Below are 26,060 nucleotides of genomic sequence, written 5' to 3'. Positions count from 1 at the left end.
CAATCTGAGGTGCACAGTTTCAATATGAAACACAGAAATAAATTTGGGGGTACCACTTCAAACCAGGGATGGGAGGCAAAAGTCATTCAGCCAACTAGGAGATGGAGAAGTGCTCAGATTTCCTTTGTTTTCATACATTATTCTGTTGAAAGTTGGGGGGATTAAAGAGGGAAAATATGCTGCTGATAAATCAAGCCAATATTAAAATAATACTCTTATCATTCTGAGTGTGTCCAATCATAGACTTTTATCATTTTTTGGGTTCTGACTCGGCCAAAACTTCTGAGTAACTGAGATTTGTACCAGTACAGGCCACATTTCCAGGCTATGGACTACACAGCCGCCTTCTGACAGTGTGGCCGTGGCATTATCTTGCTGGTTATGGACGAAAGCCTATTGGCCACCTCTGAATGTCTTATTTACTAAACGTTAAGATGGAGCAAACACTGCTACTAGAGCGTTCCAGCAAGAGTCAACATCTCCTAAGTGCTGGGTGCTGGACTATCCTAAAGGCCTTACAAACATTGTCTCATTTAATCCCCATAAGCCTATGAATGAGATTCTGTTATTATCCCCATTTCATAGGCAACCGGGGAGCAGAGAGATAAGTAACTTGTTTCAAGTCACAGAGCTTGTGAGAGAACTGGATTATCTAACTTCAAAAGCTGAGCCCTCGACTGCTTCTAACTACTGCTTCTACTACTGGATGCATTTCCAAAAGGCAAAGACTTCTAAATTAGTACTAATCCCTGAAATCCATTCTTATCCTGACAGGGCCTCAGCTGGAATGACAGAGAGGTATATATGAGTAAGAAAAGAGAACCCCACACCCACGAAATTAAAAGGATAATTTCATACTTCAGGCACAATATTACTTCATATTGAACTTCATTTCTAAAGTCTTTTCTCTTTAAGATAAATCAAAATGTTCAGACTAAGATATGTCAAAATGCTGAAGGATTATCTTAAAATCCAGTATTTGTCACCCTAAGAACAAAGTTAAATGGGAAATCGTTTTTAATGGGTCTAGTCAATGGAAGAACAAGGAAGAAATGGGTTTTTTCCCTAATGTTCTCTCCGTTTAAATCATTCCTTCACAGACATTTGAGTGTGTACAATGCTCCAGGCGAGGAGAGAGAAAATGATGAGAATATCAACATCCCTGGACTTGAGGGGTGATGTAGCCCTTCTTCTTTTTAAAATACCTTTGAGGTTTATTTCTTAATTTTCTCCTACAGCTTCAGTTTCACAACTTTTCAGAGAAGCAGGAAGCTTGGGAAAGGAGAGCATGTGTAATATTCAGCTGCAAGCATAACACGAAGGCCCGGGCTGGGAACTGTCTTCCTCTGCGCAGCAACTCCAGGGCCGTCAGATCCAGGAGAAACATTGGAAAGGTCAGCTTCGTGTTCTCTTTAATCCAGTTTTTAATCAATAGATTTTTAAGTACTCACCTTCCAGGTGATTAGCAAGAATATATCAAAAAAATACACAAGCAGGGTAACTCCAAAGGTGAATAAAATCAAATGTCATTGGCCAACCCAAAAAGTGGCCCTACCAAAAGGAGATTTTTCATTTTCAAGGTGCCCACCTTCCATATAATCTCCAAGGAAGTAGCAGGCAGAAGTCTCATCCCAAAGGAAATGAAGCAGTGATTCTCTTCATAAGAGTGGGAGCAAACACGGTTATGAAGACAGTTGCACTGAGGTCAGAAGGAGATGGGAGAATTTGATTAAAGCCAGTCACTGGGAAAATAACATGAGTATAGATATAGACCCTAAGAAGGATATGACAGGTACACTTTCTATAACCTTGTCTATTGCACTGACAATTATGCTCTCACTGGGCATTCTATTTTGACTTTCCAGTATATTCATAACATATTACAAAAAGTCATTTTAAACAATTCATTTGAATGATGCTCAGTTTTAAAATATGAGCTTGAAAAAACACACACACCTACTCAAATGCCCTGCTAAGATGCTGTGTCTTCAATAATCTTGAATTACCTGCACCTCCTGGCTATTGGTTTCATTACTCTGACAGCTGAAATAACATGTTCATGGCTTGCGTGAGTCTTGGATGTTTGGGGTTAGGAAAAGAATGGGCAGGTTATGCATGTGTTTTCTAAATTAACTCGAGTTCTGCGTTTGTCTACAACGCTACAAGGTTCAATCGCATGGATGGCACCTGGGGCGGCGGCGGGGTGTTGGGGGAGCAGACACACTCAGAAGGTTCTACTTGACTGGGTGCTATTGTCATGAGAAGCCAGGTGTCACCCCTTGTAATGTAATCAAATAATTTAATCTTTTAAGACAGATTTGATGAATCCATTCTACCTTGAAAGAGATAAATTGGTACATAAAGCAGCCACATAGCACAGGGAGATCAGCTCTGTGCTTTGTGACCACCTAGAGGGGTGGGATAGGGAGGGTGGGAGGGAGAGTCAAGAGGGAGGGGATATGGGGGGATATATGTATATGTATAGCTGATTCACTTTGTTATAAAGCAAAAACTAACACACCATTGTAGAGCAATTATACTCCAATGAAGATGTTAAAAAAAAATTGGTACATAAAGGACAAAAAGTAAAAAAAAGAGTGGGAGCAAAATGTAACCCACTTCTCTGTAAGGAGTAACCACAGATGCAATAGGTGGAAACATCCAAATTAGGCCTGCATGGCCATCCCATTTATGCCTCTGGTGGCAAAAAAGCAACATACTTGTGTCAAAGACATTTACTTACACCAGCTCTTTGGGGGATGAAAAGTTAAGAGTAAATACCTCTTAGAGTTTTCTGAGGGCTAATAAACTGAAACTTGGGAATACTGATGGTCTTTGGGCCAGAGGAGGCAACAACTGCTTGACTTTCAGGTGGAAAAACAAAAATGAAAACAACCCTCACAAAACAGATTCTCAAACTTCCGGTGTGGTGGGGAGAGAACTGAGGAGACAGGAGTAGAGACAGAAAATGGACAAATATATAACATGAAGACTGGAACTCTACTCAAAGATGAAACAGGATTTCTTTTAAATCACTTGTTCTCAAAGGGATGGTACTGCCCCCTAGATGTGGTTTTGGAACTGTAAGGGCTTTTGAGGTGCTAATGATAGGACGGCCATTACCTGCATTCAACAGATGGAACACAGATGCTACACAAGTTCTACAGGTTAGACCCCTCCCAGCAAGAAACTGTCCCCCATCAGCACAACTATCAATTGCCCGACCAAATATTCATGTAGATGGAAAGCCAGTTTAGAACTATCTGAGTTTAGTTAAAAATTATAATCTAATTTTGTTTTATATATAAACATACAGGGAATCTCTAGCCCAGTTTTAATATGCATTGGATTTTTCAGGAATGCAATTATTCTATAAACTGAGGGAAAGTGTACAGCAGAGTGATGATGAACAAGGTTGCCAGAGCTAGACTGCTTTGATTTTAATCCCAGCTCTGCCCTTATCAGCCCTGTACCCGCATATGTAAAACGAGAATAACAGTGGCACCCGCCTCATAAAGTTGTTAGGTAAGTATTTAGAACAATGCCAGGCACCCAGTATACACTATATGGATGTAACTGTTATAGAATTCTGTTTTGTCTAGAACCTTATCAAGAATTGGCCACATTTTAAGAAAAGGGAACTCTCGTACAGTGTTGATGGGAATATAAATTGGTGCAGCCACTGTGGAAAACAGTATGGAGGTTTCTCAAAAAACTAAGAATTAGAGCTACCATATGGCCCAGCAATTCCACTCCTGCATATACATCCAAAAAAACCATAAACACTAATTCAAAAAGATACAAGCACCCCAATGTTCATAGCAGCATTATTTACAATTGTCAAGGTATAAAAGCAACCTAAGTGTCCATCAACAGATGAATGGACAAAGAAGATGTGTAATACATATACATATATAATGGAATACTATTCAGCCATAAAAAGGAATGACATTTTGCTATTTGTGGCCACATGGATGGACTTGGAGGGCTTTATGCTAAGTGAAATAAGTCAGAGAAAGACAAATACTGTATGATATCATGTATATGTGGAATCTAAAAGAATACAACAAACCAGTGAATAAAACAAAAAAGAAGCAGACTCACAGATATAGAGAAGAAACTAGTAGTTATCAGTGGGGAGAGGGAAAGGAGAAGGGACAGGATAGGGGTAGGGGGAAAAAAGATTATGGGATTATATGAAATCATGTGTGTGAAACTTTTAAAAATTGTAAAGCACTATAGAATTTAAAGAATTGTTCGTTCAATTAAAAAAAAAAAAAAAAGAATTGGCCACATTTTAGAAAATTGCATTGCTGACGTCAATCCCATTTCTGGTGTTGAGTTGCCAGCACAGCAGGCCTGTGTAGCTGCCACAGGCATGGTGATTTCATATACAGATACAAGTATGTGCTTTGTTACATTATTTCATACATCTTGTAATATAATCATGCTAGAGCATTTACATATTAAAATAATGATTTCATTACAAAATATTTATATATGTATATTTGTTTAGATTCAGTTAGGACATTATATTGATGGGGATGTATAGAGGTCAGTTATACTACCTATTAATTTCATTTTGGAACAGCAAATGGGGATGATGCTTTTATGTATGAAAAGAAGGTTTTATCATCCATGAATTTCATTTGATGATTGTAGTGATATTATAAAATATTTACTATAAAAAAAGGGTTAGGTTGAGTTGGGTCTGGTAGTAATCAAAAATAACTGTTTTAAAGGATCATGTCAAAAAGTGTCATTCTACATCTTCATATGTTCACACATGTCTACCATTAAACCTGGATTATTACTGAGGCAAGCAGTTTCCATTAATTTCTAAGAAATTAGTATTAAACTATTAATTATATATGTCAACAGTAAAGATACATAGAAACTTCTTTAAGCAGCAATCTATTTCTCAAACACATTTCAGGAGAAAATCCCAAATAAAAATAAAAATGAAGCTGTGGTGGCAGACTGAAGGTAGAAAACCTAGAAACTTCTGTGGCCTCCCCTTCGGACTTCAGGGAACAGTCTGAAAAACGCTGATTGGGCACAGGTATTGTACTTGAGTTGGGCACTGAAAATTCATTTGAGGATGGTCATTTGATCACAAAGGACATTTACTCCACAGAAAAGGGGCTGATCTCCATCTAAGACCTCCAAAACCACTAAACTCATTACTCAGGGGATCTGAGAGTGAAAGGAAGAGGTGCCACTCCATTTTCTGGGCCACGCTAACAGTCAAAGGGCGAGGGCTGGCTCTCCCCCTTTTCCAAAGTCCCTCCTAGTCATCAGTGCCCTGTTACCAGACTTCCCCGCCCCTGCTCTGCCCTTATACTGTATTGTCAAGCACCCAATGAATCACGCATTCCAAGCCTCTTCTTTCCTCCACTGGCCAAACCCCTTTTCATCCCCCATGAAACCACTATATCTTCACTGCAGTTCCCTTGGGGGTTGGTTGACAGGAAAACAGCCCGACTGAATTCATTCACACTAATATGCGAGTGGTTGCCAGCTCCCTTAACCCCACTAGAGGCTTTTTTTTTTTTTTAATTTTTTGGCCACACTGTGCAGCATGTGGGATCTTTGTTCCCCGACCAGGGATTGAACTTGCACCCCCTGCACTGGAAGCGTGGAGTCTTAACCACTGGACCGCCAGGGAAGTCCCACCAGAGGCATTTTAAAACGAAGATGTTTAACTCCAAGGAATCTCCAATTTCAGGCAGTTCAGCAAAGTAGACAATTCAAGGGGTGAGGGGAAAATATTTTTGAATAGGAGATACCAGCTTTGCCCAGGGATATAGTTCAGAAAATTCCCCGAATGTAATTTTACTTTACACACGCTCCCTCAACGCCCCCATTTCTAATCCATAAAATCCTAAAATGGTTGGGAGGGTTTATTTTGTTTTTTTAACAATAGTGCCCACAGTGGCAACAGCCAAGGTGGTCACTGGTAAACCTGAAAACACCTTGAACACTTTTTTCGTTAGCTTCATGTAGGACACAAAACAGAAATATATCAATTACATGTGACTAAGAGTAAGAAAAATATACAACTATATTTAAAACACTTAAATTAACAAGATAGTACTTTTCCATTCTAGCAAAATATCATACATTCAGTTTAAACAAGAGTTAATATCCAGACACACTTTTCCAAAATACCTGATGCTAGTTGAAAATGAGTGACCGTGAGATTTTCCAAGAGATTTCTAATTAGCAAAATGTGTACAATTTTGAAAAACTGTCCATTCTTTTCTAGAAGATAGTCATTGAACAGGTCAAAATGCAAACTGATGTCTCTCTCATAAACCTAAGTATGGTTGCTTCATTTTTCTCAATGATACTTTGGCTGTCAGCAAATCTTATAGCTTCTTTTCCCTTAAAGACAATAATATACAACACCCTTCACAAATAACCATACACTTCTTTGTGTGTAGTAAGCCCTATCTAAACATTTTCACGTGTTTCTGTATTAATTAACTTACACTGAGACTGTTATGAAAAGGGCATTAACTAAGTGTAACTGGCCTACACTCAAATCTCTGCTCTGAAAGAGCATCAGATGCTTCCCACGTGTTATTTCAAAGTCAAAGCTGCTACATTTACACGTATAGTATGTAGCTTGAAAAATCAAAACAAAACTGTTTTCTCCACTGGCTTTTTCAGGTGAAGAAGTTGGACCAAAACCCAACACATCTGTGTGACAGTGGCCACCAACTGCAGTCCCACCCCCCTAAAAAGAACAATGGCCCAGTTCCTCATAACGACCATAACATTCCTGGCCAAGGCTCTGGTTTAGAGAGTGTGTCTCCGTGTCCTGACTCTTAAGGAAGCAAAAAGAAAGCGGACTCTCCCCATTTCTCTCCTTTGGCCTCCATAAGCCAGCGTCTAAGATTCTCTGGATTTGTTCCCATCCAATGACTTCAAAATTCCAAGTGCAGTATACAACTTTCCAAAAAAAGAAAAAAGAAAACCCACGAAATTGCATAAGGTTGCTGCATAATACTGTGGATGAAAATCAGAACAAGTTGCTGACTGAGGAAGCAAGGCACTTGGTAGCAGGAGAAGGGAGGGTCCCGGGAATGCAGGGCTCAGTGAGTCAACAGTTTCAGGCGAGTAAACCAGCTGACCAGCAGGGACGGTTCTGGAGAAGAGGACTTGGCTGCCGAGGAGCTGGCTTTCTTTTTGGTCCCTTCCTCCGAGAATGGAATCGTGGCGCTGCTGTGGAGATCTGAACTGATGTAGCACCTGCTGCCTCGGATGTAGTCTGCACCTCGGACCAGCTGCCTCTCGGTCGCGGGCCTTGAGAAACGGTATGTGGGGGATGACCTTTCTTCGATGATCGGAGAGATCCGCTCATTACTGAAATACCGGCAAAGGCCGTCCTCACCTGTTTTCAGACAAAGCCCACAAGTAGTCCGTTAAAATACCCATCCTCTGCACGGCGCTGCCTCTGAAGGTGGCAGCACACCCTGCCCTCCTCCCAGGGATGGGCTACCAGGCCCCCCAGGCGGCCAGGCCCACACCACTGGGTGTTGAGAAAGCAGAAACGGAAGAGGTAGGCGCACACTTCAGGCTGCTTTTCCATCTGAGAGGTAACACGGGGGCAGAGCAGAATCAGAGAGCCCCCACTTTTTAATCAGTGTAGAATTTTCATAATTTCACTTGAAATCAAAAAACCAAAGAGAGAAAATCTTATAATTCTATCACTCCTTCCACATCTGTCCTTGCTCAATGCCTGCAGCCCAGAGCACGTGCCCCTGGAACGGTGGTACTTATTCCCGAACATCCCTAAGGAGCATTTAGGAGGTGGGATGCCTTTGGTTATCACTCTGAATGCAGGGCAGGCACTCTTCACCTTTAATGGATGGGGTTCAAAGATTTTAATGCTCTGCAAGGCTTGGGACATTTCTGGAGAAGGAAGAATGACCCCACCCTAAAAGTCAGTAGACCCCCTGGGATGGGGAGCAGGGGAGTAAGAAACTGAATAGAAACATAAAATGCAGGGCACCCTGGCAACATGTAGCATTCTTTTGACCCAGAAATTCCACTTTTAAAAACGTATGAAGAACTACGTACAAGATGCTTATCGAAGCAATATTAACAATTGGGGGGGAAAACACAGATAACCTAAATGCTCAACCGTAGCAGACTGAATAAAGAGGTGCTATTGCCATAAGATGGATTACTAATGCGGCTATTACCAAAAATACACCTGTTAACGTTCCCCTTTCATAGTATTACTGAATATCTATCTATTCCATTTTGCGCATTTTTCTAAGCGTATAATACATAAATATAGGAACAACTAGAAGATACATGAAACATTCAGTGATTATTTCTAGGTTGGGGAAGCAGATTACAGATTAGTTTTCTCGTACCTTCTAGAGGTTTTCCAACAATTTGTTTTGTTTCTGTAATCAAAGGGGAAAAGTTACGTTAAAAAGTGCCCATTGTCAAAAAGCCACATTTTGTAGGAGTCTATTTATATGAAATGCCTTGAAAAAGTAAATCCAGAGACAGAACGTAGATTTTCAGGGCTTCCCTGGTGGCGCAGTGGTTAAGAATCCGCCTGCCAATGCAGGGGACACGGGTTCAATCCCTGGTCCGGGAAGATCCCACATGCCGCGGAGCAAGTAAGCCCGTGCGCCACAACGACTGAGCCTGCGCTCTAGAGCCCACGAGCCACAACTACTGAGCCCACGTGCCACAACTACCGCGTGCCTAGAGCCTGCTCTCCACAACAAGAGAAGCCACCAAAATGAGAAGCCCGGGCACCGCAACCAAGAGTAGCCCCTGCTCGCCACAACTAGAGAAAGCCCGCGCGCAGCAACGAAGACCCAACGCAGCCAAAAATAAATAAATAAATAAATTTATTTAAAAAAAAAAAAAAAAGAAAGTAGATTTTTGGTTGCCAGGAGCTGAAGGAGGAGGGAATGAGGAATGACTGCTTACAGGGGTTTCTTGTTGAAGTGACAGAATATTCTGGAATTAGCACAACTCTATGAATATACTAAAAACCACTGAATCGTACATTTTAACAGGGTAAGCTTTATGGTATGCGAGTTGTCTCTCAAAAAAGCTATTATTTTTTTTAATTGCCCATTATGCAGGTACCTGTCTTTCTAAAATGATAACACCAAAAAAATGTGGAAGGTGGGATGGAGGTCAAGTATCTTTCCATTTTCCCGACCTCACACTCCCCACCCATATACCCCATATCTCAACCTTAAAGGAAATAAAAGTCTACATCAGGGACTTCAAATGCTAAAAAGAATGGCAAAGAAGATGTGGACATTTCTAAATCTAAACAAAGAACTGCCCTGCCCCCTGCTGTCTGCTCCACAGATTTTCGTGTCAACTAAGGGTATCTTGGACCTTAGAAGGCAACTTCTCCCTTTTCCCATTTAGTGTAATCCAGGTGATTCGGGTACTTAGGTCACAAACTTTACCAAGTCGCAGGGAAATGTCAGGGGTTGATCACTTTGGAAGTTAGGCCTCCAGAACTTTTCTCTTCTTCCTTTTACAATCTAAGGCCTACTGTTCTCTAACTTTTCACCAGCTCTTTGTTTCAGCACCGCAAAAGCAATGTTACGATGCCCTGACAATCGAATGTAATCTGGCCAAAAATAAGACTATTTATAAACATTTTCCTCAAAAGACAAGTGTTATCACCTGTAACTTTGATTACAGGGTAAATTAAACACAAGTTTCTTTTCCAATAGTAGTTACTCTCTAACACAAGAAGGATTGGGGAGAAAAACACCCATGTCTGTTGGTCAAAAATCAAACAGATTCCAATAATAATAGTCATAAAATTGATGATGAGATTGTTTAACGAATAGTGTATTTCTATGTGTTTAGAAATTGGACCATCAGTGTCTACAGCCTTTTTAAAGCACACAGTACTATTTAGGAGATTTACAATCACTACCTAGGAATATATAATTCTGCCATTCTACACATAGATAGGACCTTAGAGGCCTTCAGCACCCCGTGATTTTGCAGATGAGAAGATGATTTTATGGTCATTAGAGCACAAAAGGGATGAAACGAGGGCCTGGGCTTTGGACTCCAGGTTTGGTGCTTTTCAGTTTGCTTAGATTAAACTTACTTTTCCTCCCATGACTTCGAGGTCTAGCAAAAGGGTCCACAATCCCCATCCAGCTCGCGTCCGCAGGCATGGACAAAGGCCGGGGCTTGCCTTCAGAAGGAGGGGAATGAAAACGGAAAAGTTGACAGAGTTTTTGGACTTTAGAGAATCCTTCCCTTTATTTAGAACTAGACCCTCCCCCACCCTGACATCACACTCACTTCAGCATAAGCAAAATAACATAGTTTAAAAATAAGAAAAGTATTTTAAAGCACTGTATTTCCACAGCAAACCATTAGGACAGAGGCATGCTGAGCTTGCGTCTGTGGGTCCACAGAGCAAAGCAGCTCCAAGTTAAAATGCAGGCACTGAAAGTTGAAACTGTAACATGATCTCACCCCGCTGGGCTTGGATGCCAGGCAGTGTAATGACTCAACAAGCCTTCGCTTTTAGAAAGATGAACAAAGGTCTCATACTTAGAATTTCATTGAGGTTTATGTTTTCCTTGGATTACCCTTCAAGTCTGCCGAATTCATCCAACAGTTCCAAATAAGGAAGGGGGAGGGGAAGAGAAACAAAACAAACACTCAGCAACGCACCATAGGATGGTGTTTTCTCTCTCATTTTTGTGGGCAGAATATTGGTTTCCACGGAATACCCAGGCAACTGATCAGAATCAGCGATGGTAAATCTCCGTCTCCGGCTTTCCTGGTCCAGGAAGGAATTGGGGGACTCAGAACCCTTCGGACCAGGCTGCGGCTGTTTACATTTACTGAATCCGTAAACGGAACTCCCATTCTCTTCCCTGCAAGATAGAGGGCAATAATTAAGTTGCTTACGAAGATCCTCTCACACTAAAGAATTATAGGATACATTCTCCTTCTAGCACACAGAAGAAAACAAATCCTCCTTTTCCTCTGGAGGAAAAAGCAACACTTTTTCAATCACAGTTGCTTCTCAAATACATAGAGATCCTATTAAATAAGAGTAAATACCTACTAAATAAGAGAAAATGAGATTTTTTTTTCATATATGTTTAAGGGATACACATATATCTTGAAAAGCTAGCTCTGGTTTTCCTGTACATCTATCCTAGAGTTGAATCTCCTCCTTACTACAGACACCACAAGTGAAGGTATGATCTATTGAACCTTTTTTCTCATGCCAAGAGTAGTATCTTTGCCAAGATCCAGCAAAGAAGACACTTGATGTGTGATGGCAGTTGTTAGATTTGAAAATAATGTCAAAAATTACAAAGGGGCCTTTAGAGTGGCCAATGGAAAGTGTCTATTTTCTGAACAAAGTACAGAAACCAGCAAAAATTGGACCACTGCTTGCAACTTCATTCTTTCTAAATGTCAGCTTATAAAAAAACTTAAAATTAATTTTAGTTGAGCCCAGATTACCAGCTAGTTAAATTTTTGGCACTGAGTAAATTCCATTAGGGGCTCATTGCAAAACTACTAGATAAACCCAGAATCCACTGAGTTCAATAACAGTCTAAGGCTCAGCCTTGCCTATTGGTATTCCCAGTGAGCCTGCTGTCTGCATACCCTTCCCCAGCATGAATCTATCTTCTTCTATACTTTTAAACCTGGCATATAACTTCCCCATTCACAAAGCTTTCATGACTCACCACTTGTTCTCTGTGACCATTTGCACAGTTCATTCTAATAAAATATCCTTCAGTGACTTCCCTGGTGGTCCAGTGGTGAAGAACCCACCTTCCAATGCAGGGGATGCGGGTTCGACCCCTGGTCAGGGAACTAAGATCTCACATGCCGTGGGGCAACTAAGCCCTCGCGCCGCAACTACTGAGCTCGTGCGCCTCGACTAGAGAGGCTGCGGGCTGCAAACTACAGAGCCCACATGCTCTGGAGCCTGTGTGCCACAACTAGAGAGAGAAAACCCACACGCCACAACTAGAGAGAAGCCCGCGTTGTAACGAAAGATCCCGCATGCTTCAACGAAGATCCCGCGTGCCACAAGATCCACTAAGACCCGACACAGCCAAAAAATAAATAAATAATAAATTTTTAAAAAATAAAATAAAATATCCTTCATTAATGGTGTGCATGTGCCCATGTGTCTCCCCTGATAGAATCAAAGCGCCAGCTCCCTTTCACCTTTACTATGTACATACCCTTCTTCTTACCACAGCTCCTGTGACCCCTCACTGAGACCCAGACAAGAATATTCTGGATTAGGGGAGTCGAGGCCATCCTCCCTACAGCTTCTGATAGAACAGTCCACACACTGGTCTGTTCTATCAGTGAAACCCTCTGTTCTCTATATGCAAAAGCAACAACTCCTTGTAGTTTTAAACACAATTTAAATCTCGCGACCACAGGACTCTGGTCTGTGAATACAGGGAAGAGCCTGGTCTACGGGTTGGTAGCAACCAGAAAGCCCCTGATCGCTGCAGCCACTGCTCTACATGCCATAATAACTGCTGGGCAAACCAAGACTCAAGGAAGAGGAAAATGACATTAATTTTTCTTTGTGCCCAGGAAAGAAACACACCAGAAGCAAAGAGCTCAGCTTAAAACAAAAACAAACAAATGAAAAACTCCACCCTGAAGTGAAACATCACTGTAAGTTCAGTCCAAACTGTGTCTTATGAAATATTACAGCATGATTACGTATTTCTCAATTTATTCTTGAACAGTTGACTAAGATATTGGCAGTTCTCTGGGGGCAAGAACTACATCTGTTTTGCATAAGGCCCAACTCTCAGTAAATGTATGTTTAATAAATGAGCCAGATTCTCTACTTTTACCAGCATATGTAAATATGTAAGATGATATAAATAAGCCTATATTTTCATACCTTAATCATCCCCTATATAACATCTAGCATGACCGTCCTCCTTTTACCGTAAACATTTAAGATAGACATTAAGAAAGTAACGATCCTGAAGAATTTATAATAGACACACACACATAAGCACACACGGCCATGCAAATACAGCCCATCCACACCTATTTTCACATTTTTTAAGTCCTACGAAAAACACATCCCTCTCAGCAAAATAAAACTGTAACTTTAATCAACCTCACAGAAATATTTATTATCTTCCGCCCCAGAGACGAATTTACCGTGTAGTTAATGAAACTTCAGCTTCAGGGACCCCCAAACAGCTCGTTCCGATGCCCAGTGAAGAATTAAAACAATGCAATCCCCGAGAGCACATGCTTTAATCAACCCCCTCCCCATCATACTGGCTGGCTTCAAGGCCCATAAAACTAGATCTGTTCCTACACTTCCCCCTAAAGGATCACACTTCCCCTACCCCTGGTTTTATTGAGATATAATCGACATATAACACTGTATTCATTTCACAGGTACAACGTAATGATTTACGTACGTACGGCAAAACAATCATCACACGTGGTTACTAATTCTTTCCTGTGATGAGCACTTTTAAGATCTACTCTCTCCGCAACTTTGAAAAATACACGACATTGTTAACAACAGTCACCACGCCGTACACTACACCCCCAGGACTTTGCCTGTAACTGGAAGTCTGTCCTTTTCGACCCCCTTCACCCATTCCCCAACGCCCACACCCAGGGCGATACTTTTTGACGGTGGATTCAAGACTCATCCCCAACACACTGGAATGTCAGCCGCGTCTCCTCTCGAGATACCCGTGGTCTTCCCACCACCGCTAGCACCTCCACGCAAGGAGACGTGCACACCACAGAAGTGGGCACCGACATACCGGGGGGAGTAGGGAACGGTCGGCGGAGGAGGAATATAAAGATCCACGATGGCTGGCTTCTCCTTCTTCAGTGACGCGTCCATCGTGCTGTCCGGGGACTGAGTGGTCGTGGGCGGAGGCGAGGTCTGAAAGGGAGGCAGTGTAAAAGCGGGGACGTTACCTCGGAGATCGTTCTCCCCAAAACCAGCCCCAGCCCCTGGGTAAACAGCGGCCCAGGTCATTTGCGTGTCTGCAACATCCAATGCGTACTCTGCTTTGAGACACTCAAAATGTACCGAGAGTTTTTTTGTTTTTTTTTTTAAAGTATGGTTGATTGACAATGTTGTGTTAGTTTCAGGTGTACAGCAAAGTGATACAGTTGTACGTGTGTGTGTGTGTATATATATATATATATATTCTTTTTCAGATGCTTTTCTATTGAAGGTTATTATAAGGTATTGAAAATAGTTCCCTGTGCTATACGGTAGGACCTTTTTATTTTATATATAGTAGTGTGTATCTGTTAATCCCAAACTCCTAATGTATCTCTCCCTCCCTCCCCACTTTGGTAACCGTAAGTTTTCTGTCTGTGAGTTTGTTTCAGTTTTGTAAATAAGTCCATTTGTATCATTTTTTTAGATTCCACGTATGAGTGATACCATATGGTATTTGTCTCTGTCTGACTTACTTCACTTAGTATGATAATCTCTAGGTACATCCATGTTGCTGCAAATGGCATTATTTCACTCTTTTTTATGGCTGAGTGGTATTCCATTGTATATATAAACCATTTACCAAGAGTTCTGAAAGCCTAGGTGCATAGTGAAAGAAAGGCAGAGGCCCAGGAGCCAGGTGCCAGGCAGGTTGGAATTCCAGCTCTGAGCAAATCACTTAAACTCCCAAGCCTCAGTTTCCTCCTCTGAAAAACAGCCATACTGACAGTGCCTCTGACATAGGGCTGCAGTGAGGACAGAATGAGTTCGTTCACACTAATCACTAACAATGTTGCCACTCACTAGGAGTATGGCCTCGGAATTCGGACTGCCTGGGTGCAATCTTGGTTATACCTCTGATTAGGTGTGTATCTTCCAGGCAAATCACTCAACTTCTCTGTGCCTCTTCTATAGAATGGGAATAACCAGGGACAAAGACAGTTGCAACACAGGGTAGCCGTGAGAATTAGGTAACGTAATACGTGTAACGGGCTTAGCACAGGGCTCGTCGCATAGTAAGTACACAACCTTATACTGTCTAATTTAGCATTATACACATAGACACATACACACAAGTTAATTTTTTAAATTTAAAATCCACACAGCTTTTAAAAAATATTTTTAAATCTTGTGTGAGACCTTCAATCCTATCTCTTCTACAGTCTAACAGCAATGATTGGCCTTTTCCGGTTGGTAAAGGAACAGCAAGAAAATGAGTCAAGGCACGAAGACGTTGGGTGAAGGCCAGTGGGAGGCAGCACGTGAGGACCGTGCTAGACCCCGGGGAGTAATAAAAGGACACCTATGCCCTATCTAGCCCAGGTGGTGATGGATGGAAGACCCCGTATCTCCTGGAAGTGAGAGTGGGAATGGGAGTCTGAGGGTTGGGAGGTCAGGAGTAGGCGGTGCTCACAGAGAGACAGCCCCATTTTGGGGAGAGATGCCGAGACACAGGGAAACAGTCTCCCAGAGCAAACACCACAGTCTGTCAACTCTCCGAACTATGTAATTGATCCACAACTCATTCTGACAATCTTGGACAATGTCTGAAAACATGGGGCCAGGACCCAGGCCCTCAACAAATAGAAACAGAAGAAAATTGGAGCATTTCCATAGAACAGGCATTTTCCAAAAACTCCAACACTGATGGTTACTTCTAAATCAATAACCCTTGTTCACCAGGATTGTGGCCTAAAAACAGAGCGATGAACAGCTTTTCAGTGACAACACGAATGATGTTGACAAGAACTAAAGATGCTCCCTCCCAGCAGAGGTGGGCACCCAAGCATACAGATCCCTGAAGAATGACACACAGGGCAACAGCCAGGGTGGGGGCTGAGAAACTGTATGGAGTACTGGTCTACCAGAGTTCATGTTCTGAAAATATCCTGGACACATCACCAGGATGCTTAATAGCTAAGCTGTACAACGGCCTCTGCATTTTGATGGTTTTCCCTCCCTGGGTCGGAAGCAAAGCTAGGTGTCTCACGCCTCACCTTCACCTCTTCCCCCAAATTGCACAGTTAGTGGAACTGGGCAGGAAGGTAGACAAAACCAGAGAAAAAGGAAGCATGCCCCTTCTTAAGTGAATTTCCATAGGTCAAGGAACTAACTCTAGCCTATACTTAGATATAATTTTCACTTCCCTTCTGAACACATCCACCTGCATTTTCCTGTCACTTCAAACTCAGTGATGCCCAGAAGACCTATCATCTCCCAGATGGCTCTTTCCTGACTTTCTAGTTTTTGTCGCTGGTGTTACCACCCAGGTTCACTGCCACATTTCACATCTGCTTCTTCCTTGCCTTGCCTACCTTCCTCACCCCTACGCCAAAACCTTTGCTGGCAACATGAATAATTAGAGGAGTGAGATTTAGAAATACTAAATACTTATCTGAGGTCCCACAGCTAAGATGTGGCAGAGGTGGGATTTGAACTCAAGGAGTTCAACTCCGGGGCCCCTTCCCGTCCACTATGCTGTGTTGCTTTGTGAGTCCTCCTGATGCTTCTTCCAAATGGCCTCCTGCATTAGTCTTTCACTAGAATTGCCCCGTCCCAGCCTCGCCCAGAACCACATCACCCATCACCTAGACATGTAACACCTCCCAACTAGTGTTTCTTGTGTTTAAGTAGTATCATGGGCTAAACTGTGTCCCCCAAGCCCCCAGTAGTTCAGAATGTGACTGTACTTTGGAGATAGGATTTTTAAAGACACGTTTAATTTAAAATGAGATCATGTGGGAATTCCCTGGCAGTTCAGTGTTTAAGACTCCGCACTTTCACTGCAGGGGGCGCAGGTTTGATCCCTGGGTCAGGCAACTAAGATCCCACATGCCGCATAGCACGCATCCCCACCAAAAAAATTAAATAAATAAAAATTAAAAATTAAAAAAATAACACGAGGTCATATGGGTGGGCCTTAATCCAGTATGACTGGTGTCCCTATAAGAAGAGGAGATCAGGACACAGACACACAGAGGAAAGACCACGTGAAGACACAGGGAGAAGACGGTCATCTGCAAGCCAAGGAAAGAGACCTTGGAAGAAGCCAACCCTGATCTGAGACTTCTAGCCTCCAGACTTTTGAAGGAATAAATTTTTGTTTCGGTCACCCCGTCGTTGGTACTTCGTTACAGTGGCCCTAGCAAACTGATGCAAATATTAGTGTAAAAATCAACTGTCAACCTGTTGACAAAAAATACCTGTGAGATGAAGTCCATACTCCTTAGCCTGGGACTCTATACTCACCCACTCAGCTCAGCCCACTGGTCCAGCTTTCTCTCCACCCTCTGCCCCAAAGAGTCTGCTCTACTTATTCTTGCAGGAGCGCTGTGGTGTCTACCCAGAGCCCTTGGTCAGTCAGTGAACCCAGCTGCTGTGAGTGTCTGTTGCTAAAAGCTCACGGCTGCCCCCTTCTCTGGAAGACTGCCCTCAGCAGACAGCTGCCACCCCTGAGTACAGCTACCAGGGCCCATGCTGTGTGGTTACACCTGGGTAACAGGCCAAGACTGGACTCTACCTGAGACAGCATCTGCTGGCTTCCCCTCCTTATTCTGCCTCCCTCCCTCCCAGACAAGTTTTACCTGAAGCACAGGCACTGAATCACTTTCACAAGAATGTCTGCTACACACTCTGCTTCTAGGAAACCTTGTCTGGGCACCGCCCTTCCCTGATAGCAGCACATCCTCGGTTGGCGGGCGTGTGTCTAAAGAACAGCATTCCTCTCCTCCACCAAACAGCCTCGCATCCGCCTCCCAAATCCCACCTAGTTTTCCAGGCTCCAAAGGGCTCCCACCTCCTCAGGAGGAGGCTTCTTCACCTACCTGCCCATAGCCGCCGCCCCTTCTTCAGAACCTAACATTCACGCCCCTGCACCGAGGAGCTGACAGAGTTGCCGTGTGGCAAGCTCTGCATCAACTATCAGTGAAGACCTCTTCGACGTTACGTAACACACTCTGAGAATTCCGGAACTATTGAAAGCTGGTGCCCCTTATACTGAGCGATGCAAACAGAAGCAGCTGGGGTGTGATTGATATGTTCCATTATTATTTAAAAAGCGAACTTAATTATGTGCCCCTTCCTGGCTCCACCCTCCACATCCTGGTCTTTATTTTTATGTGTCTCCACACCCCTAAGGTACACACACAGGCATATTTCCCGTGCTCTATGCATCACGAAGTGTCCAAATTGATGGCTTGACACCACTGCTGTTCCTTCCACTTGAAGATGTACAATAAAATCACAGACAGTTACATATAAATGGCAAATCTCAATCTTATAAAAGGGCACTAAAAGGTGATTGCTTTTCATTCATGATTTAGGAATTAAACACTAAGAACCGATGACATAAGGAAGAGGTTGGTCAGGGTGCATGGTCCAGCCAGGTGTAGGCAGTAAGGAGTGCACTGTTTGTAGAGAATTTCAATAATAAAACTCACTAAAGACCGGTCTGCTTTTTATTATCACCCAAGACTGCCAAATCTAAACAACGGAGTGATACAGCTCCCAGCTGGGTGGCTTGTTCTCACAGCCCACACCCCTGCCTTTTCAAACCATTGCTGAGGACTCAACCCCATGCGGTGTCTCTAAGATCAGTGGTCAAACTGGATTCCTTTATGTGAGCACGTGTCTGAAACAAGAGAGGAAAAGGACCAGAAGGAACTTTCTGTAGTGCTGGCAGCCACTCGCCACCAAGTGGCTACCAAGCACTGAAATGTAGCCGCTGAGACCGAGGAACTGAAGCTTTCATTCTGATGGTTGAAATAGACACTAGTGGCTGCCATACTGTTCAATGCAGATCCAGCATGGCTATTTTCATGTAAGTAAGATTACAGGATAATTATCCCTACACAAACTCCTGGAACCAATCAAAGCGTAGTCTTTCTTTTTGGAGACAAATCAGATATTGGACACTGTTCTTGCGCCGATGCCAAAGGAAAGATTTCAACCAGTGACAGTACCTGGACCAGAGGCGGCTTCCATCGTAGGTTTTTCAGGGGGGCGGGAGTGAAGTTGAAGGAACTCGTGGGCCGCTTCTTAAGCAGTAACACAACTCCTGTAGGATTCTCTCTCAACTTTCTCACCAGATTTTTCAGCTGCCATCCCACCTTCAAAGAAAGAAAATGAGGAGAGGGCACTTGCTCATGAATAACGAAAACTCAAACCTATGAATTTATCTCAAGGAAATCAGCTATGAGCAAATAGGTAGACACAAATCTGTTCATCCTAGCACTGCTTAAAATTATGGAAAATTGGATATAAATTGCAAATTTTTTAAATGCATGCAAAACGGTTTAAAAGTTCTAGAGGGGAATATGAAGTCGGAAGTCTCAATGAACAAACTCACCACAGTTTGCTGATTAACCTGAATGACTTCATCACCGGCATGAATCTTCTGAGATCTGTCTGCAGGAGACTATTAGAAACAAACAGAGAGAGACCTGTCATATTTTTTAAACCTTCTACTTCTTTCTGCTTCTATTTCTTCTCCCTTCTTTTTTCTACAGAAAACGAGCAATGGAAATATAATCTTCTCAGGAAACGTTACACGGTGTACTTGAGTTCCCTCAAAGTACACAGCCTGTAGAACTTGGCATGTGGGTACTGGTGTTCTCTCTTTTATTAGCAGTTTGTTATAACAGATAATCTGTCAGCTGGAACAGCCAAGGTTCATCTAACCTATCGTGAAGAGTGGGACGCACTGTCCACATAATGGGCTGATCAAAGCCATTGGTTCATCTAAAATGAAACTTACCTCTATCCCTATCAAAATTAATCTCGTAAAAGCCGACCAACTGCTTAACGTGGACCAACTGCTTAATGTGTAAAGATCATCAGTGTACCTCTGTCATACCGTTTCCTTTTAAGCAATTATTAAAACTAAATCTTACTTTTACTTAAACTTGTTTTACATGTTATCATAATGCTATTAACATAGAAAGATAGTGACAATAGAAAATATTTCTTTAGAGAAAATTTAAATTTTTTTGCATTTTCAGGTGGAATTCTAAGTGAATGTGTTGTCACAGTATCAAAACAAAGTCCAGGCTTTGTTGCCCTCAAATAATGGTTTGCTACAAATTTGCAAATATTGATACAAATATATATACATCCACATATGTGTGTACAGACAGATAAACGGATGTAACCTATTTGTCAAATATTTTCCCATAGTTTCTGGTTCACTGAATCAAACTAAACTCTTTATGTTTAAGATATTTCAGATGATTTTTAAAAATGGTTAAAAAAAATTCTGCCAACAACCTTTCCCTAAGCCTAAGATATCATTAGGTTTATTTTATGGAGTTTTGAGAACACTGAGATTCAGTGTTAAATAACTTACTATGTGTCCAGTGTTATGGACACATAGTAAGTGAAAGATGCAGAATATAATTTTATGCTTATTATGTGGTTTTTAAAATTAAAGTAGTACCTTAAAATTTTTCCCCTGACAAGTTATAATTATATGTTGAAGTGATTATTTCATCTTAAAAGGAATCTGTGCCATAATTTCATCTCAAATTTTTTTCTCTCACTAATATATTTTTCAGACTTAAATATTTTGGCATTTAGTTGTACATGAAATTTGAAAAATATTTTAGCATAAGAGTAATGTCTAATCCTTCCTAGAAGTATAAGTTTATTATTATTATTATTATTATTATTATTATTTAATTGCAAAAACAACAAATGCATGGAATAAAATAAAGCAGAACTATGTAAAAAAAAAAGATATTTCATATGATCAAAAGAGAAAGAAAGGATCAAACTTTGATTTCAAATTATAATCAAATGTTATCTAAGCCAGAGTGTTTTATTTTGTGACTTATATAGCTGACTGAATCTTCAATTTACAACCATCCTTTAAAAATAGCACCTTTGAACACAGTGATGGGTACAGCAACTAAACTCAAGACACCCTTGCTGAATTTTCTCACTCAGCTGTTGTGATAGGCTCAACAAAGAAATGAGCATGTTAAAAAAAAAAAAAGAGAGAGAGAAAAAAAGAAAGAAAATGAGCAAGTAGTGTTAAACTGTAGAAACAGTCTCTTTGATTTACCTAGGGCCAACGTAAAGCATAGGTAACTATTACAGTTATTTTTGAAAGCATTTAACCTGCTACCATAACAACCAGCAATATCTCACCTGAGAGACTAGCATCGTGGGTACCACAGGGAGATGGCTTGTCTCAAATCTCTTTCTATTGAAGCACTTCTTAAACAAACGAATGAATCAAAGCTCCTTTTTGCCCCTGGTGTCAGATGCCTAACCCATGGTTACAGATCAACTTTAGTAAGTCTGATGGTCATCAGTCCAGTCCAATTAATCTTCCTGGGCTGGGGATTCATCTAAGGTACGCTTCACTTTCTAAAAGATGGCCCTGAGGCCAGGAAGTCCCTGTTTATAGATATGCAATCTAAAAAACAAGCCCCGGTGTCCTGAACTGACTTCCCTTCTTACGGATCCTCTCCCATTCATTTCTCAAATATCCTACCAAGTGATTAAGAGTTGTGCTTGGCAGAACACTGGTAAAGAGAGAGCCTGATAACCAAAATTCTCCCTAGGGCAGTAGCTCTTGCCTATCTTCACCATGTGCCGGACTATTGAAAAATGATGCTTGTTCTGGTTTGCTGCAGAAGAGTGATGACCTGGAGAAGAGTGCATCCATTCTTCAGAGGCTCACCTACTTCCCAACTCATGTTGGGGGTGGGGAATAGGAGTACGGACGAGGTCCTATCAAGACTTCTGCCAAGGTCTTGAACAACATCAAAAAAGGAGATAGAGAATCACTAGATCCTGTTAGTCTCACCTTGGAATGATCCTGGCTGCTCAGGTAACCTCCAAAAAAAACCCAAAAAAGTGGACAGGAGGCCTGAGATGACCTTCTGGCATTGCTTCAGCCTGGAGTCCAAGATAGAGGGAATGCAATTTGGGAATTCTGTCCACTATCACCCCCCAACACTAGACTTGCATTAAAACATTCTGACTTAGGGTCGCTTAAGTCATAGTGACCTTAAGTGATAGCCAGAAAGCTGTCCTGGAGCTGGCATTTTTCTACTGTCATTTAAGTGTAAAATGTCCAGCATTAAGTGTAAAATATCCAGCTCAAGCCCTTGAGAAGTGGACTCTTACCTAACTTCCCACTTTTCATCGACAAGAATTAGAAAGTATCTGGCATATTCCAGACACACAATGAACACAAGGTGATTGACTGAAAGAATGAGGGACATTTCCAAGTGGATTACACGTTTTCCCTTTTTTGATCTTTAACAAGATGGAAACCACCTCTCTCTAGGACGACTTGTTTACCATCCTGTACGGAAGCTCTAGGATCGACCACATCCAGGGAAACCCTGAATCTCTCACCCAGTCCCATGATCTGGTAGGAATTCTATAGAATGTATCATTTGACATTTCATTTGATTCAAAGGCAGTTTTGTTTAGTTATCTCATCCTTAAAGGTGGCGGCGGAGGGCAGAGGGGGGCGGTGAGGGAGAGGGGTAGACAGTGAAAGGAAGAAATCTGTGCGCCTTCTGGTAATAATATTATAGTGTTTTACATGTTCTTCCGAGATTGAAATTGATTCAAAGACCCGACTGAGTCTGGAACTGCACAGGTCTGGTTATTAATGCAATCACCAAATTGCTAGACACAAAACTTTAACTCTCTTAAAAACTGAAACGACATTCACCATTCTTCTGAATCTATCCAACCCCCCCACAAATGTACTGAGTGGTACATGAGTATGTTCTCATTGTGGTTCAGCTAAAATATATAAAGTCTCTGATAAGGATAAGGGAGCAGCATTTGTTGTGATTTTTTTTTTCTTTTGCACCATCCCCAGCCTATAAGAACGTCCTGTGCCATTATTGCCTATTAGGTGATGTGGTATAAAAATTCCCAGTGGTCTCGGTGTATTCTCAGTGGAGCTCAACAAAGAATGCTTAAAGACACTACCATCTTCTATTCATTCATCTCCCAGAACTGCACAATTAATTTATAACTCATTGACTGCCTTAAGCGATGCCATTTTTTTCTAATTACAAAAATCAAGTGTGTGTCACAAACCCTCATCAAAGATCGTGCTATTTTATTTTATCAACAGACCTAGCAGCTGAAGCTCAAACTCCAATACATATTTCCACCAGATTAGAAAAGTAGTTGCCAAGTCTCTTGTTTCTTGAATTACTTCCTCTTGTCTTAATTGATTAAATAGTAATTAATTCCATAGACACATGCTTCTTTTCCACAGATGCAGGGAAGCTTTTCAGACATTTCTAGCTTCATATCAATGTCGTTCAAAAGCTAGCCATACTGTAGGTTGCATAAAGAAAGTATTCAATTAGCTCTACTTTTCACAAATTCAAAATGTTTGAGAGGCTAAAGAAAAACCTTTCATGTAGCAGAATTTTCAAAAGGAAGATAACAGGGTACAAAGTCCCTTTCAGTAGAAGCAGCCCTGCTTTTTCTAGTCAAAGGATTAGGGGGGAGAAAAACTAAATTTCAATATCATGCAAATATTATGAAATACAGCTCTATAAAAAGAATCTTTGTCATGCAAAAATCCCAAAATAGCCACTCTGGTGACACATACAAATTCCATTTTTAAAAAACTATATTTTACACATATGGTCACCAATTCCAGCTCTTATAAGAGGGATTCTCAACAACAAAGAGATTGTTGTTTTTTGTATTTATGGGTTAACGTTTTCAGGGTGCAAAAATAATAATAATAAACGCAAGGGTGGCGGTGAAAACTGGGCAAGGTGTGTGAACGAGAGCAATAAAGGACAACGTAAATATTACACTGACGACAGCTGGATAAGCTGCATGCTACCACAGAAATAAACAAGACAGGCACCGTCGCTCCCACTACAGATAATACAACAGCACACAGCATGCACACATTTAAATGAAAAGTATAGGGACTCTGTCAAATCTGTTTGACCATACAATGGTTTTACATTTAATGGATAAGCACTTACATTTTCTGTGGTTCCAGTAATCACGTGCAGTCCATCATAGGTTGATTTGATGTACATGCCCTAGAGTGAGTCAGACATATTAACTCATTACTCCAACATTTAGAAATAGAGCCGCAAGTGAGACGTAAACTTATAAAACATTAAAGGCAGTCCCTTCAGAACACCACTCATTTTTCAGTCTCCTGAAACACTGCAAGACAAGACCCACAGAGCAGGAAGGGGAACTAACCAAGGCGAAATACTGGTGAAAGAAATCAGAAACAAGATCTCTTTGATATTATAATTTGTGTACCAGGCACACAGAATTTTGGTCTAACTCTGGGGACTCAGAAAGAATGTTCTCAGACCTGTTGAATGAATGAGGCAGTTCAAACAAGGCCGGTCCTCTCCCGACCACTTCTCTGTGTAGTGACACAATATATTCAGTTAATTTGGTCTCAGCAGTCCCTGCACGGTAACTTATTCAAGCCACTAACAACCAGACCAGGATGTATGAGCAAAGACTGTTAAGTAACACAACATAGGAAATAAATTAGAAACAGGCACTCCTGCATTTTAAGGGGGGCGTAAAGATTAATACACTCCTTCCTCAAAGGCCCCGATAGGCAAACTCAGAGGTGAATGCCTAGCATGGAGGAAACACCTCTGTAGTTTGACACAGCATGTATAAAAAAGAAGGTTTATTAAACTTTGATAAGATGGGGAAAGAGCAAAAGCAAACAGAGCAAAGAGTAGTTGCTCACCCTGGTACCAATATTGTATTGATAATAACACAGATTCCCCTCGGAAGTCATTTTGACCGTGAACTTGCCCTGTTCAGCAACCTACTGCACTCTGCAATGAGCATCTCATCCAATGCTAACACCTGAACCGCTCTGCCTGTCCTCTCCTTTCCCATCACTTTCATCGGCGGAGTAACTGGCTTCCCCCTCCACACAGCACTCCTCTTCCCAGAGCTTTGCTTGTATAACTTTACCTTCTGAAATGGCAACTCCATTTCTGCCCACGCGAGGCAGTTCTCCGCTTCAGTATGTGAATAAACCCACCTCCAGGAACTCTTCTGTGTGTACTCCATTATAAGCCATCATTTACTCTGAAGCCAAGCAGTCTCAGTATGAACATTTCTCCTTACCAAGAATGTGGGCTTGTCAACATTTGGTTGATTTTTGTTTTCCTGTCTGAGAGCAGAGACTGCCCTGATATCTTCCCACAGCTACCTACACACTAGGCACTCCCCTTCCCCCTCCCCCTCCCCCTCCTCCTCTTCATCAATACCAGCCACAGTAGCTGCAGCCACCAATTACTGCACACATACTATTCGTCCAGCATCTGGCACTCAGCATGCATCATCTAATTTAATACATTCAGCAACCCTCTGAGGGTTATTATCATTATTATTATTCACTTTTGACAGATGAGGAAATTGACACATAAAGAGGTAAAGTCACTTGACCGCTGGGATTTAAACCACACTCTCTGACTCAAAGCCTCTAAGCTCATCAATGGGCCTCACCGGTTTCCACACTTAAATTTCAGCAGATTAACCATATTGGCTGCATGCTAGGTATCTGGAGATGTAGGTACCTAGGTGCTGATCTAGGAATCTACCTGTATGTATTCTCAGGGCCTTTTATTACAGAGCTCATATATTACTTCTAAGGCATTTCTGAACTTTTTTTTAAGAATCATTTCTTTCAGCCAGTCTCTTCTCAGCCTAAGTGGTAACAGAGACTTCAAAGCAGATGTTGTTTTGTACCCAGAGACCATCTTTCCTTTGTGGAAATGTTTTCTATCTCCTTGCATTGCTAAGACCTAAAAATAAAACTGTTAAGACAATTCCTTCGAGATATGAATATATAGTTTTAAAACACTATTTATTTTTATACTTTGAAAACATAAAACTTATCAACACTTCAAGATGGCAAATTCCTAACTACATAATGGAAGACAGTCTAATTGAATTCTACTATTCAGAAGTCTAGTGAAAGCAATAAGGAATTTAAGAAACACACACACACATACACACCAACTTTAATAAATGATGATGTTATTTGAAA

General features: G+C 41.5%; 1 protein-coding gene across 10 annotated transcripts in view; it reads right to left on the bottom strand.

Moving 5' to 3' along the window:
- Positions 1-13: 13 nt before the first annotated feature.
- The window catches only part of CNKSR3 (CNKSR family member 3), a 105,025-nt gene continuing 78,978 nt past the window's right edge, over positions 14-26,060 (bottom strand). For 4 of the 10 annotated variants that reach the window (XM_082474722.1, XM_082474717.1, XM_082474723.1 and 1 more), the window contains 8 exons: positions 24,004-24,063; positions 19,365-19,433; positions 18,979-19,125; positions 13,827-13,951; positions 10,702-10,907; positions 10,124-10,213; positions 8,391-8,423; positions 5,889-7,399 (listed from right to left, as the gene is read on the bottom strand). In XM_082474722.1, coding sequence (XP_082330848.1) covers positions 7,101-7,399; positions 8,391-8,423; positions 10,124-10,213; positions 10,702-10,907; positions 13,827-13,951; positions 18,979-19,125; positions 19,365-19,433; positions 24,004-24,063 — 1,029 coding nt within the window. In that variant the 3' untranslated portion in view covers positions 5,889-7,100. The other 6 variants (XR_014267291.1, XR_014267292.1, XM_082474720.1 and 3 more) reach the window with 6 other exon arrangements.

The sequence above is a fragment of the Balaenoptera physalus genome, assembly GCF_965194825.1.
Source record: "Balaenoptera physalus genome assembly, chromosome: 9".
Lineage (NCBI taxonomy): Eukaryota > Metazoa > Chordata > Mammalia > Artiodactyla > Balaenopteridae > Balaenoptera > Balaenoptera physalus.
Note: the sequence above shows the minus strand (reverse complement) of the source record. Positions and strands in the feature narration are given on the sequence as shown.